The sequence below is a fragment of the Acyrthosiphon pisum genome, chromosome X (assembly GCF_005508785.2).
Source record: "Acyrthosiphon pisum isolate AL4f chromosome X, pea_aphid_22Mar2018_4r6ur, whole genome shotgun sequence".
Classification (NCBI taxonomy): domain Eukaryota; kingdom Metazoa; phylum Arthropoda; class Insecta; order Hemiptera; family Aphididae; genus Acyrthosiphon; species Acyrthosiphon pisum.
In genome coordinates this window covers 38413788-38429676 of record NC_042493.1, presented here as the reverse complement: position 1 = coordinate 38429676, position 15889 = coordinate 38413788, and the positions used below count along the sequence as shown (strand labels likewise).

Sequence of the window (15889 nt, the reverse complement as noted above, 5' to 3'; positions counted from 1 at the left end):
AATATCTAATATCTATGTAGGTATATACTCGATGTGAAATCAAGATCTTTCTCAAATAATGAAATAAAATAAGTACACATAAATAAACTAATATTTCATGATAAAGAAAAATATTCACGTGATAATATATTTGATCGTGTTTTTTATATGCTGACAATTGGGGTAACTATAATGTGATGTGGAATGCCTAAGTGGTTCCGTAGCCCATGGCTGGTTTACTAATACCATAAATATTAAATTTTTAGTGCACCGTCCAGGACACTGCTTACTCGTATATTCGATTATTTAAAGACGTACTGGCTGTCAGGACAAGAATACAGTTGATTAACGACGGGCGACGGTCGACACAATTTGTTAATCAAATAAAACACAATATATTATTTTAAGTTATAATTTTGAAATACAAACATCGAAACATATAATAAAAATCTGTAATCAATAGTACAAAATAAGTAAATTATTCTGCTTGAGACTATAGTTGTTCATACTGGGAATTTATATTATAAGCACTACGCAGCTGTTACGAAGTTCATGACTTACTTGAGTCCTACAGTTGGATTGGAAAATGTGGGATGCTAGACAAGGTCTGATTGAGTTTCACTCATTGGGATTGCTTACCCGTATTTATATGCTGCTAGCTATACCTAGTGGTGTGAACCCATGGCGATATATTCATAGGCTTTACTTTATTATGAACGGAGGTCGTAGACAAAAATAAAGACGCTGATTATAACAACTTATCATCTGATGTAATATGTGTGTTATTATTTTATACCTACATGTAAAATTAAATAACTACCTATATCACATTACCTTGCATAGGTAGGTACTTATCATCTACGTTTACTTCTATAACAGTTTTTTTTCATTAATTAAAGATGTTATGTATTACAATAACAACTTACATATTATTATACATAACAATGCATATAGAGTTACAACAAATTCGAGAAATGTATAAATAAAAATAATTGATAAGTACCAGCTATAAACGATGTTTATCAATCCTACCAGAACCTACAACTATGTTATAAATAATATACAATATTAACTTATATCAATATAAGATTGTAAGTGAAAAAAAATGTCTGCCTATTACAACAATAAAATTATTGTGTATTGTGTACTCTAACAAGTCCTTTTTTAATGAAAGCATTTAAACAGTAAATACACAGCAAAACTATCTTTTTAATAAATAATTTTTATTTGCTTCATTGAGCTCTGTTATGTTTTATATAAACTACAGAACAGAGCACCGTTATGAGATTTTTACTTAGGTTGCTTCAATCCACAAGTACTCAAAAACATTTAGTGTTTTGTTATTTTAATAACACGAACGAGAGTCTCAGATTATATTATTATTAATGTTAGTCTGCCTCTGTCGTTTGAATACTTTTTATGTTAGAATGCGGCTGTTTGTAAACCAAAATAATTTATGGTTAAAACAAGACAAAAAAAATAATGAAACAAAGGTTGACAGTTAAAATACTTAGCTCGATAAAGGTCAAAAAAAGGTTTTTAAAGCGTGACATATACTCATAAAATCGATTTTAAATGAATCCATACAACGAATATAATCTTTTTAAACAGGTACCGAAAAAAAAACGAACACATTAAATAAATTATTATTCCCTTCGGTAAATTTTAAATTACCTTCGTTTTCCAAAAACTATTAAAGTGGCGGTTATACATAAATAAACAATTCAATAACCAAAAATATATTGCATTTGTTTTGTTGCTTACAATTTTTTTGTTACTGATAATGTTGCAGATAATGATTTGTTAGGTAATTGTAAGTTATGAAATATATTTATATCATGATGCATTGATACCTATATAACAATAATAATATATATATATTATATTCCGAGTGTAAAAAAGACGTGACAAATGAAAAATGAAAAATTGATACTAGTTAAACATATGAAAAAAATTATGTAAATTATATAAGACTATAAATTATACAATCATTTAAGACATATTTATGTTTGAAAATTCGCGAAAAGAATATTTTTTAAAAATGTATTAGGTACGTTACAAATTAAATTAAGTAGATACTCCCAAAAAACTCTAATAAATAAACTACTTGACTTAAATAAGCGTTTTTATCATCAAAATTGTTCATACAATAAATTAGGTTTACTGGGATTAGGGATTGACTACTTTAAATTATTTCAAAACATTTTTATTAAATTTAAAATTTTTATTTTCAATATAAAAAAAAAAAAAAAAAAAAAAAATGTTATACGTTATTTGAAACGCAAGTGTTTATAAATTATATATTATATAAAAAAAAATGTTATTGATTATAACAGAAGTATCTATTATTTAATTTGTCAAGTCATTCTGTTCCACCTTGTTGATATAATATAATAGAAGCGTAATGGCTTAAGCATAATAAAAATGCGTTAAAAGTACTTGGAAATATTTAATTGTGTAAGGTTATTATTATATTTATCTTGTTATAAAAGGCCCAGTCTCTGATATTTATTTTTAATTAATCACTTTATGCTGTGTATAATTGTTCACAAGTATAAAATATATTATTATTATGTATCTTTTAATAATATTATTTTGAAGCAATTATTAATAATGTTAAAATATTACTAGTGTATTAGTGGAATATGAATGGGAACTTACCTCAATATTGCTTAATTTAAAAAAAAAATGATTTAACTTATCTTGGAAAGAATCTTGCATTCAATTTTCAAGTTTTTTACCCAAAATCAAAGATTGTATTTAACTTGAATTCAATGATATTGTATAAGAAAAACGATTCTGAGCGAGGACGGTTTGTCAGTCTGGATATTGTAAGAAATAAATAATCACTTTCAAATTTCGATATAATTACTTTCATTAAACTTTCAACATAATAATAAAATAAGAGACGACGTGCATTCCACGTTCATCACATTTTTAATAAGAAAAAGAATATTTATATAACATCTAACATAATAGTGTATAATAATGGTGTTAATTTTTTTTATTTTTTTAATCAAGTATACAACGTTTCTACCAGAAGGAGCTTTTTGATTTCAATATATAGTATCTTATCTTTTAGAATATTGGATCAAGATGGCACTTTACGGAGGTCATTTTTCGATTTTATCAATATAGTTATTGAAATGTTATTTAATTCCAAGGGAAAAACCACCAACAAATTACGAAAAACCGCTAAAACCGGGATTTTAATTTCTAACACTTTGTTTATCACCATAGAAACGAATAAAAAATAATAATAACAATACAAAATATTGTGATAGTAGATATTATTATTACTATTACTATAGTTATTATTATTTTTTACTCGTTTCTATGGTGATAAGCAAAGCGTTAGAAATTAAAATCCCAGTTTTAGTGGTTTTTCGTAATTTGTCGGTGGTTTTTCCCTTGGAATTAAATAACATTTCAATAACTATATTGATAAAATCGAAAAATGACCTCTGTAAATTGCCATCTTGATCCAATATTCTAAAAGATAAGATACTATATGTTGAAATCGAAAAACTCCTTCTGGTAGAAACTTTGTATACTTGATTAAAAATATAAAAAAAATAAACACTATTGTAAAACCACTAGTTTCCCCGCTCCGCTCAGAATCTAAAAACACATTCTGGCAGAATTTTTTATTTTCTTACCTATTTTAATGGTGGTAGCTTTGCAGTATTCTACATTCCTACTAAGAAAGAGCATTTAATACATTTTATAAAATAATATAATATAATTAAATACGTTTAACGGCGAGAAAACCGACAAAATAAACACTATCGGATAGGTATATAATATTATTATAATACTTTAATAACACATTTTGATGTATCGTATTTTCAGAGCGCGGACGCGGCGACTCTCGGATTGATGGCACCCGTCCGCCGCGATGCTGCCTGTATCCATACAGATGCGCATCCTGTGGACGTTGGCGATGGGCACCGTTTTCGTGGTGCTGTTGCAGTACCAGACGTCCGGCGCCTGGTCGCAGCAACAGGGCCAACCGGTGGCCCGCCCCGACCTGGTGGCCGAGGACCTGGTGTCGATGGCCCTGTCCAAGGTGGTGGTGGACGAGAGCGCCGGCGTGTCCCGGGACTTGCTGATGGGTATCTCAAGGCAGATAGCCCGGTACGTGGTGTACAGTGCCAGTTGCAGCGGCGTCGGCGGTGGCGCCTTCGGTAACGGCGCCAGCGGTGGTGGCTATGGCGGCGGCTTTGGAATGGCCACCCTCGAACCGAGCACCGTTTACGTAATCACGCCCACGTACCGGCGGCCCGAACAGGTGGCCGACCTCACCAGGCTGGCGCAGACGCTCATGCTGGTCAGAGACATACACTGGCTGGTCGTCGAGGACTCGCACGTCAAATCGCCGCACCTAGGCGTCCTGCTGCAGTCGTTCGGCGTCCGATACAACCATTTGATCGGTAAGCACGCGCTTTCGACGTTTGTTTTTCTCATCATAATTATAATATATCATTTGTCCGTTTGTTTTCTTCATTCGCTAATGCTTAAATTGTTGGTCCTTCAATCTTTTTGTTTTTTTTTTTTTGAAATTGCCGACATATTAAAATCGAAAATTTGTCTAACTTTATATAGGTACCTATTACAGATATAATGTAGTTTAATAGGATGGGGCCATGCCATGGGGTCTATGATTATTTGAATATTTTATTGAGAATTCAATATTTTTGATGTTATTCTATTAGCAGTTTATAGTTATTAATAATTGTAATTAGATACCTACTTGACTAAATATTACTGAAAATTAGTTTTAAGAGGACGCTACCCATACATTTGTTGTCTCCGTCTTACACACTCACGACATAATAGGTCAAATCACTCTAATATCAGAACTAACAGCACACTATTGAAACTAGTGAACGAAAATTTTGCTATGTCGTACGTGTGTTAGACGAAGACAACATGAGTAGAATTCTCTTAAATAATTTAAATAAGTATATCAGTATTTTTTAAATTATAATTTAATAAAAATGTACAGTGGAAAGGTTCTCATTTTTAAAACGAGTATGTATCACCAAGAAGACTCCTTGAATGCCATACAAGCTCTAAGTATTTGAAAACGGGGTTTTAGAATTATAATATAGGTACAATGTACATAATAATTTCAATAATCCGAATCGTACTTAATGAAAAATTAAAGGATCGGGTGAATCACCGTGTTAAATATATGTATATTTATATATATATATATATATAAACCTAATAAACCCACAAAGGCGGCCGGATTTAAAAGGTGGGAACTGCAACCCAGGGGCTCCCATAATTGTGTTATTATTTATATAGGGGGGTTGTAAATTCCGCCTGAAATGAACGGGTAAAAATAAGGTCTATGGTATATACCATCAGGGAAATATCCAGGTAAAAAGGTACCTATATACATGTAAATTCCGCCAGGAAAATATAAATATAATAATATAATAAAATATTCTTATAATGATTAATCTATGTTATCACTCATATAATTACCTATTAATATGAATACATAATAAATGACACATTCACAAATTTGTATAATAACAATATAAGTAATACATGTATTCTATATTTCTATTAAAACCTATTTAAATTATATTTTATTTATTACATTATGTTACATTATGACTGCCCGTCCTGCAAACGAGGCTGCACCTATGGGTACACCCGTTTATATATAAAAATAAATAAATAAATATTAAAAGCTACTTTGAAGACAATTATGCTCGGTTTTAATTGAGAAGTACAAAAATTAATTAATTTTAAACTTTTAAACTTCATTAAGTAAACGGGTAATAGTAATAGGTAATATATTAATTATAAAGTTTTTTTGGACGGAATTCACGTGTACCTACCTTCTTTTACCTGTAGTTAATTTCGAGTGGAACTTACATGCCCAAAAAAACACAAGAACAAAAATAAAAACATCAAATAGAATTTTAGCAGAATAATTTTATTTTTCTGCTCGAATTTTAAATGTTTACAAATAAATAATACGTTTAGGTACGTGTTATATAATATATTGTACTATTTGTATTTTACGCTGTTATTGTAAAAAAAATATTTTATAAATAATGTAATAAAAAAAAATGTTAAATCGCAGCCTGCAGTCTTTGGAAAATAAAAGAAGAAATATTCGTGCGTATAAATATTATACTTATCGATTTTCGTAATTTTCACTTTAAGTTCTTTATACCCGCGTTCTATTAGATTTTATTTTTATAACGAAATAGTTAAAGAAAACACTAACCGAAAAGCCGGGGCTGGAAGTTCATACACTATAAACTATCAAAATATGCGCTAAATATAAATTTATTTTAAGTTTTAGTCATTAATTTTAAAGTCTTCTGGAAGGCCATCTGTTGTTGTTTCTTCTCCTGATAAAATTTTTGAAATTTTCAACAGAGTCCTACACCCCTCGTTTTTCCCGATAACTTGTTCAAATTTATTGTAAATTATAACACCTTTTGGAATTTTAATTTCTTTATAACATCATCTAAAATTTGAATTGCTTTAACTAAGAGTGTTCCTCGAGTTACTAAACGATTAATGGCTGATGATAAGAAACCATAGTTGTGTGAATAAAAATTAAATTTAACTGAACACTTTTATCACATATTATTTTTTTTTACTTTTTCAATTGTGCCACGGCATAAAGCATATTAACCACTTTTTGTATTATTTTAAAATACTCACAATAATAAATAGCAGCTTTCAACCAGGTATCCTAGTGTGTCATAATTGTTGAAGGGGACATCAGCGAATGGCGAATCAGTGGCTACTTGCAAAATAATTCGATGTGAACTGGTGCTTTCAAAAATACTTTTTTTCATGTTGGATAAAAGTTCATCAACTTTAGGAAATTCTGGTCGAATATTCTCCCATACTCGGTGTAGACCGTGGGCCAGATAATTTACATGTATAATTTTTGAGTAAAGGCCTGTATGGATTTTGTAGCCTTCACCATAAATGGTGCTGCATCGCTAACAAACAAAATAACGTCGTCATATTGTATTCCTTTCTGCTATAGTGAAAAAAGTGTTTTGTTGAAAAGCTTAGGTACTGATCGTAGTATGGTTTGCTCATCTACCGGTAACGTGCCAATTATTACATTCGTAAAATATCGACCTTCTGAATCTGTCATCTCATCAATCGACACCCAGATCTTTTTACTTTGCACTTCATTTCTTATCTCGTCCATTGTTTCTCGGTAGGAATCTTCGATGTAGGTTTTTCTCAACGTTATCCACATATTTTTCCAGAAACGAGCAAGAATGGGTGTTGCTTAGTTTTTCCAACGGAATATTTGATTTTAACAATGCTTTGCATAAATGTTTTTAAATGCTGAGTCACGCAAAAACGTTTGTTACTGCAGTATGTTCACCTTTATTTCGCACATTTTACAAAATAAAATATCTCCATCGGATGCAAATATAATATATTCATTAAATTCGGCCACGTAACTATAAATTCGATTCGACCCGACTTTTAATTTTGGCATTTTAAAATTAATGAAAACCGATATAAAAAAAACCGCACTATAGAAACGATCGCATACGACTAAACTTTGTGCTTGGATTCTCAGAGCATAAAACTTTCTTGTAAGTACCTTGCTATCACGGCAATCACGATAGCCATTAAATCATAATATTACGAATACTTGGAATTACCTACTTCAGCATTCATGCTTCCACAAATAAAAGTTCTTCGGATCTGTTATCAGAAGGTTTTAATTAAATTAAGCTAGAAGTAGGCTTCTAAGTCGCCTAAATTAGTAATAACATATTATTAAATTATTAAAGTATGTCCTTTAATTTTAAACAAGTTTTTATTTTAGATTAGAAACTTTTTGATGCACTCAGTTAAAACATGCGAATTCGTGAACTTCTCAAAATCATAAATCATATAAAACAATATTCCAGGCCAATAATTTAGATATTAAATGTGTTACTTTTTGTACAAAAGTACCTAACAAAGAAGCAATCTCATTATTTTGCTTATTTTTCACCGAATTACTGAATTCTGGTAACTTTTAACGTTTTAAAAATAACTTTAATTTTTCAATTTTTCATTTTAATAACCAACATTGGCTTATTTTTAATCTATAATAATATTATGCAAGTGTACGAAAAACGCATTTACTGCTTTAGTTCCTGCTATTGATGATAGTCAATGATAAATGCATAAGGTTTCGTATAAATAACGAATATTATATAGTATAAAAAATAATATAAATAAAATGAAAAAAGTGCATTTATATGAGTAGTTTGTTGTATGAATCAGTTGTAATTCATTCATTCTCTCAGGTTAAGGGGAGTCCCAAACTCCTAACCATAACAGATAGATTAAAATATCAAAGTACATTTTAATGATTCTATATATTTAACTATCGATATGAATAATTAATACTACCGGGACAATTATTTTATAACTTTATAAGCACACTTGTAATTCGTTCTTTGTAATACCCACATAATTCTGTATACATGTGGCACGGATTGGATTAGGTATTTTTATCTCATAATTAAAATGTAATTACAAGTTGAAAAAGTAATTAATTAATGATCTTAGTTAGAATATCCGAATTAAAATAAAGAAGTGTAACTTATATTTTTTTTTATCAAAGGGCTTTTAAAAATGACGTATCTAGGTACTTTCACTCGCAATTTTTTTTTAAATTAATTGCATATTACATTCGCAATTCAAGTATTATAAAACAGAACCAATTAAACTAAATATTAATATATTGAATTATTCATCGTCATAAATTAAAAGAATACATTAAAAAAAAATGTTTAATAAAAACAATCAAATTCCAAAATACTATTTAATTAAAGTAGATGTTTGTGACCCCACTTTATCCCTGGTACAGTTACACGATATGTTTCGTGCTATTTGTAAATATAATAAAATTTTATTAAATACGTATCGTATATAAATTAAGTCAATTATTTAATGTGGTTATTGATGGTCTTTCAAAATGTATATACAAACAATACCTAACACTAAATACTGTCTGAGAGGTTATTGCATTATATAACAGATTAACTATTTATTTATTAAGTAGGTAGGTAGTTGATGTAACGATTACTGCAAAAAAGCGAGTCAGTAGAAAAACGCATAATATAATGTGTGTACGACGTTTTCAAACACATCGAGTGTATATAGTTTAGTGTTCCGCGGAGTTAACGATTTTCCGCGAAGCATGGACGATAAAAACTATTTTTTTATCCCAGCACGAAAATATGAACAATTAATGAGTGTGTAGGTAACGATAATATAATAATTGGTAGGTACATAGTGGTGGGCACACCCTGTACAACATGATGGCTTATCCCATAGATTACGTTTAATGCTTTTTAAACGAACTAAAGCATTTACACATAATATCACAACGTTGTTCTTTGTCCTTGATAGCAATGATTCTGTTTTTTATCATACCGTGTTTGTATGTTATTCTTCAATATGTTAGGTAGGTACACAAACACTTGAATCCTAGTAAGGAGTAGTTGCCCACTTCTTGAAGTGTGCACAAGAATTCGTGATAAATATACATATGTTAATGAAAATGTTATTAAATAATAAACAATAATATGAGTATTCAAATTATCCTAGCTAGGTATCCGCTGTTGTGTTCACATTACCCAAGTACTGAAGTACGGTTATCGGCAGGGTCGGACTGGCCTATAGTGTAGAAGTGTGAACGCTCGGTAGGCCTTCTTTTTCCTTCCTCTAAATAATAAAAACGTTTTAGAATTTACTTATATTTAAATGCATAACGCATATTTTTCATAAAATCATAACGGTGAACTTGCAAAGTCCATGGCGTCATATGAAATATAAAATTGGTAATGAGAAAAGAACAATCGTTATTATAAGAATACAAGCTGTAGATCCGAAGTATAGAAAATTAATCAAGTTCAAATCTTTTATTCATATCTCGTGCTCTTATATTATCTGTTTTTCTGTTAACTACCTAGCTTTAGAAGTTAATCTTAATGATTAGTATGGACAGATTTATGAACAACTTTGAGGCCTAACAACAAAATGTCTAAAAACTATAAGTCAATAAACGTCAAAGGAATAACGTTAAAAACAAATGATAATAATATTATACTTGGTTTTACTTTATTTTATTTTTACATTAACTTAAAAAAAACATTTAATTCCCTAACTTTAAGTTGCTATATGTGTCAATTATTAATATTTAATTTTAATTTTTTTATGTTCATAAGTCATAACTGCTATAAGTGACTATAGTTTGGTTGACTAAAAAACTATATTTTAAAAATTATACATACATCAATAAATATGTAATATATTTTGTACTTATAATAAAAAAAAATATACATAATATTATGTATTATACATTTATACATTTATACCTAAAACGATGGCTAATTACACTGATAATGTATTATGTATACAATGACTAAATATTATTAACTAGGTACCTATTTAATTAGGTAAATAAAAAAATAACATTGAATAATTGTACTAATTAACGTATACCCTATATTCCATATAGTTATATTTCGAAAGCATTATAAATTAAAGTACACTTTTTGTTATGCTTTTTAGAGCCATTTCGACCCTGCCTATTGGGCGTTTACAGTGAACTAATGAGTAACAAAACATGTAGGTTAAGTTATCGTATTTTAAAAATACTTGATAACATTTTTAATATTGCAATAGGTATTCAAATAAATTTAACCAGTTTTGTCATAGAGAACATTAAATTAGCAAAATTGCCTTTAGAGTTCTAACCGTCAGATAAATAAAACCCATAATAGTAACCATTGTAATTTGTAGAATATATTTATAACCTATAGGTAATGTTTAGGGCTCGTTTAGGTTAGTACTTAGTTGATTAGGTAGGCAGCAAAGGATAAAATACTATAAAAAATAATCTAAAAATGTTAAAAATTGCTCTTAACAAAATGTGTCGATTTATTGATAAATAATATTTTTTATAATTAATTTTAATGCATTTAATTTTATAAATTATATGTTTATATTAATATATTATATTTGTATACCATATAAGTAATTTATTTTTCTTTTAGTAATATGATGAACTATTTTTTTTCGAGAGAACACAAATAATGTTCTTAATTTGAAGTTTAAAAATAGGTCAATTCACTCTAATACTAAAGCTAACAACGCAAAGTTGGTTTTGTTGAATACATATTTGTTATATATTGAGCGTAGGTCAGAGAAAAAACAAATCGTGCGCTGACATCCTCTTAAGTAAAAACTAACAATAGGTATCGCTGAACGGAATGGTTTAAATACCTAACTTAAAATAAATCAAAATATTTTTAAAAATTTCATTTATATAAAGTAAACGTTAATTTACGGAATGTCTAAAATATTCATTCTCTACAAATAACATTTTTTTTTTACAATAAAATAACTGAAATCGTTATTTTATGTTTAAATTCTTGAAATATCTTATTTCATTAAAATGTTAAATAAACGTATCGATAAAAATAAATGTTACGAGAATTTTAAGTTGCTGTAGCCTGTGTCAATAAATTACGTGAACTGCCCGAACTTCGTATTAAATGTTTAAGTCTTAGAGTATTAAAATTGAAAACTTATAAATATTAAACTAAAATAAATTGCGGTTTTTGGGTTTTTGTCTAATTTTGTTAAAATTAGAACTTCAAATGCTTATAAAAATAATTACGCATAATACCTATATATTTTTTATACTTTTAAATTGGTATACAAGTAAGTGGTACAACTTGTGAGGAATCTTCTTTTAAATGTTGAAGCTTTTTGATCGAGTAGGTATAAATAATTTTATCAACATTTAAAGAAAAAAAAACTAAAAAATGTTAAATGTCTATAACAGCATAGCATTAAAATTTAAAAGAGCCAAAATATATTTAAAATTTAATTATGCTATTTGTGGAAAAGTTAGTGAACATCTATTAATTTTTGGAATACATTAAAAATAATATCGATTTTGTCGAAAATAATGGTTCTGTGTAAAAATTTTTGTTTTCTGATTATTTTGAAAATTATTTGAAATTACTTGAAAATAATTTACTTTTAACTTTCGTACAATAACCTTTGTCTTGAGACACAAAAAAAGTCTCAACTCGATACATTTTATTATCCTAAACGAATTTAATCCAACATCATTATTCATATTATTGTTTACGCTATACCTTCTAGTTGCCGGCCTCGTTATATAGGTACATTGCTTATTGTTAATTTAGATGCTTAGCTCGACAGGCATCGTTTTATATCAATGCTGTCGATAGGCAGGTACATAATTTTGTTCTGGCTATTGAGTCGTAACGTCATGAAAAAATAACAAAAACGTTTATTGAAAATAAAAGCCCGATTTGTAAAGTAAACAATAAATAATGATGAATGAGAACTTGTTCCTCTCGTCCTAAGCTATCAGCCCCACCGCTAAAACGGTATTGTAAGTTTGTAAACAATCTGTAAAACACTCGTTGTCGGTGATATAAAACAAATGTGCACACACGTGTCTACGATAATAATAATAATTATTATTATTAGTTATACCACCGAAACACTTTAGACACGTGTTGTTATAGCTACCTACTTACACTGGAAATTGTCAAAGCGGAAAAATAATTAATAATATATTATTACATAATTACATATTGTTGTTTAAATATGCACTGTACGAACAACACTCGTTTGGTGTACATATACCCACGTCCGTCATATTTATCTGTACAAGATATAATATTGCTGTCGGTTTAACAATTATCTAAGCCGGTAACGCCTACGCTCATGTCTGACCGACAAAATTAAAACTACGTACATATCTTTATGTTGGTCAGATTAACACAAACCTTCGGTTGTTAAACAACAATAATAATAATAATAATAAATATATAATTATAATAATAATAAATATAAATGAAACGTAACAGAAGCGAGTAAGCGACCTACTCGTAAAACCAATTAATGTAACGTTTGTAGGTATGCATCACAGTTATACAATATTAGCACTACCTATATCGAAACAGTTGCTTGTGTTTTAGAAATTTTTTTGGGTTGCTACCAGTGGTGAATTTAAGAATGGGGTGAAAGGGGCAAATGCTTCAAACGGCAAATTTTTCTGGGTGGCAACACATTATGCTTATAATTTTTATTTGTAAATATTTTCGTTTACCTGATTAACCAGTGGGTTAAAAATTAAAATATAATATTGTTTAATTTTATTATGGTCGATAAAATTCAACAACTACAACAATGATAATGTTACGAAATCGTAAAGTGCGAGCTGGTCCGTTTTACGGGACATAAATATCTACCAAAATTGCTTACATGGCAGTTTCCATTAAGTATATAATAACCACTGAATTAGCAAATTGTTTAACAAATGCATAGGTACGTACTAAGTACCTGTCAATTTTTAATATTACGCGCAAATTTAATAAATTAAGATATTTAAAATATTTTACATTTAAAACATAGTTTCAATCGATTAACTTAAAATTTTGTCTTTATTCGTAATTTATAATCAATCAAATATATTTTATCAGTAATTAAAAAAAAACATCCGAAAAAAATCGAACTTCTAAATGTATATGCATTAATAAATAACGACTATTAAGTTTACATTTCAAAAATGTAATTATAATTATTGTAATAAAATATTATATTGATGATATCGCCTGATAATAAAATAGGTACATAATCATTGAGATCATAGTATTTACCTATAGCAATGATAATAATATAATGTTATTGTTGCGTAAATAATTTTTTCAAAACATCGCATCGCCAAACATTTTTGACGTTTATTTTAAATGCGTCATAATAATTTTATTAGTATTATAAGTCAAATTTAATTAAAGTTTAATAACAAAAAAAAACTGTTTTAGTAAATCGATACTGAGCATATTTTATGATCATAATATTGAAAAACATAAAAAAAAAGGAATAAAATAACCAATAAATATTAAAAATTTAATTTAAATTTCTAGTTTTCTCGTCGAGGTTATTGCTGGGTAGTTACTCCCATCACTCTATCAAAGCCAATTGTATTCCATCCCATATAATAATTGTAAATATTATTACAGATCGTATATACACAAATAAATGTTAAAAAAAAAAAATTTCTAGCGGTACATTTTGCATGGCAAATTTCAAGAATACTTCATTCTTATCGATTTGTTGGAATAAAAATTAAAAACAAAAAAATTTCATTTGAAAATAAATGCGACGACCTCGACCTATAGGAATATAATATTATACACGCATAGTTTATATACACCTACTTGTCGTCGAGTATTTTTATCGTAACGATTTGATGTATGACAATGACGGATATTCGTAGGAAAAGACAATATAGTCAAGTAGTCTCGAAACTTGGTAAGACCCATCAATTTCCTAAAAATCGTTACAGCATATATTATATACGACTTCAGTAAACATATAATACATATGACATAATTTGTGACGTTAAATGTGTTGGTTTTATTGTCATTACAAATTACATTTTCGGATTGATATATATATTCGCACGATAACTTGTTGGTACCTATACCGTGCTGTGGAGTATCCACTTTCCGCTTAATTTTGTGTTTGTCCAAAACGTTAATAATTTATCGACCTTGTCGAAAATACGTACAATTAAATTGTGTTTTTATTGTGCAAAACTGTACGCGGATGATGTAATAATTTGTCGGTTTTATGGTTCCCAAAATTGTATTTCCTATATTATATTCCTTTTGCCTGTATACTTTCGTTTAAAAATATCTAATAATCGCTCGACAAAGTCGGGATATCGATCGTAGTTTAGGATTCGACGGTCAGATTATTTAATAATTGTTTGACTATTGTTTTTTTTTTGCTCAATCAAAACATTCTAAAATTGTCAAGTACCTACTGCTAGTTATCTACTGCTTAGCGAATGAAAACGGGAATGGCGTAAACAGCGGCTTAGCTTTAAATTACTGTAGTTGTGGACCCAGCGTTAGGTTAGGATTAACTGCCCATATATGTACGTATTGTATAATGTCAATGTATTATATTTTTGTAATATAGATTATGTAGTTACCTACGTTGTTGGTGAATATAATATGTATGAATGTATGATATGATGAATCCATAACTACAATATGTCTTAAATTATGGGGCGCGTGTAATTTGCGTCGAAAACAACCCACCAAAAATATATATGTATATAATTTGCGACACATCTAAAAACTACATAATTATATTTTTTTCTCATGTAGTGATTTTGTTATTTTGTTATTTAAAAACGAATAACTGTAGATACATGACAATTTTACTGAATGTTTATATTTTCATTTTCTACACACTATAAATTGTTGACTCTTTTTGAGCTGTTTACGGACATTGTCAGTTTTAAATTGTTTTGATATTTTTTTCAATAAATATCAATAAAATTGTATTTGTTGGGTAAAAAAGTGTGAAAATTTAATACAAGGCGCCTGAAAAGTACAATTTCTATTAGTAATAATACATACACAAATTAAAAAATCAGTAATATCTATTATAATTATTCATTGTCCTATAAATTGTTCTTCAATCTTCATATTATTCATGTTTTACATGCCTAAAACAATAATGCCTACATTTTTAATAATACCTATGATACTTATTATACCCATCTTGCTCGCCTTTTATTATACTTGATACTTTAAGACGAAACTAAGCTTTTTATATCAATTTTCTATTGTCTATAGTTCTCATATATTTATTATAGGTATATTATTTTTTATATATTTATCTGCTGGTAAATTCCAACAATGAAGTTGGAAGTGTGGCGCAGATCACGTCATATTCCATTTCGTTTTCTGTCATGGTACAAATTACCAAAATTAATTTTTAGATGTGGTGCAAAATACACATTATATTTTTTATATTTTGGCGCAAATTACAT

General features: G+C 28.5%; 1 protein-coding gene across 1 annotated transcript in view; it reads left to right on the top strand.

Annotated features, from left to right (window-relative positions):
- Positions 1-15889, top strand: part of LOC100158683 (galactosylgalactosylxylosylprotein 3-beta-glucuronosyltransferase P) — a 60768-nt gene that overhangs the window by 29888 nt on the left and 14991 nt on the right. Inside the window, exon 2 of the mRNA XM_029486086.1 lies at positions 3832-4412. Coding sequence (XP_029341946.1) covers positions 3878-4412 — 535 coding nt within the window. The 5' untranslated portion in view covers positions 3832-3877. The remainder of the gene's footprint in view (positions 1-3831; positions 4413-15889) is intronic.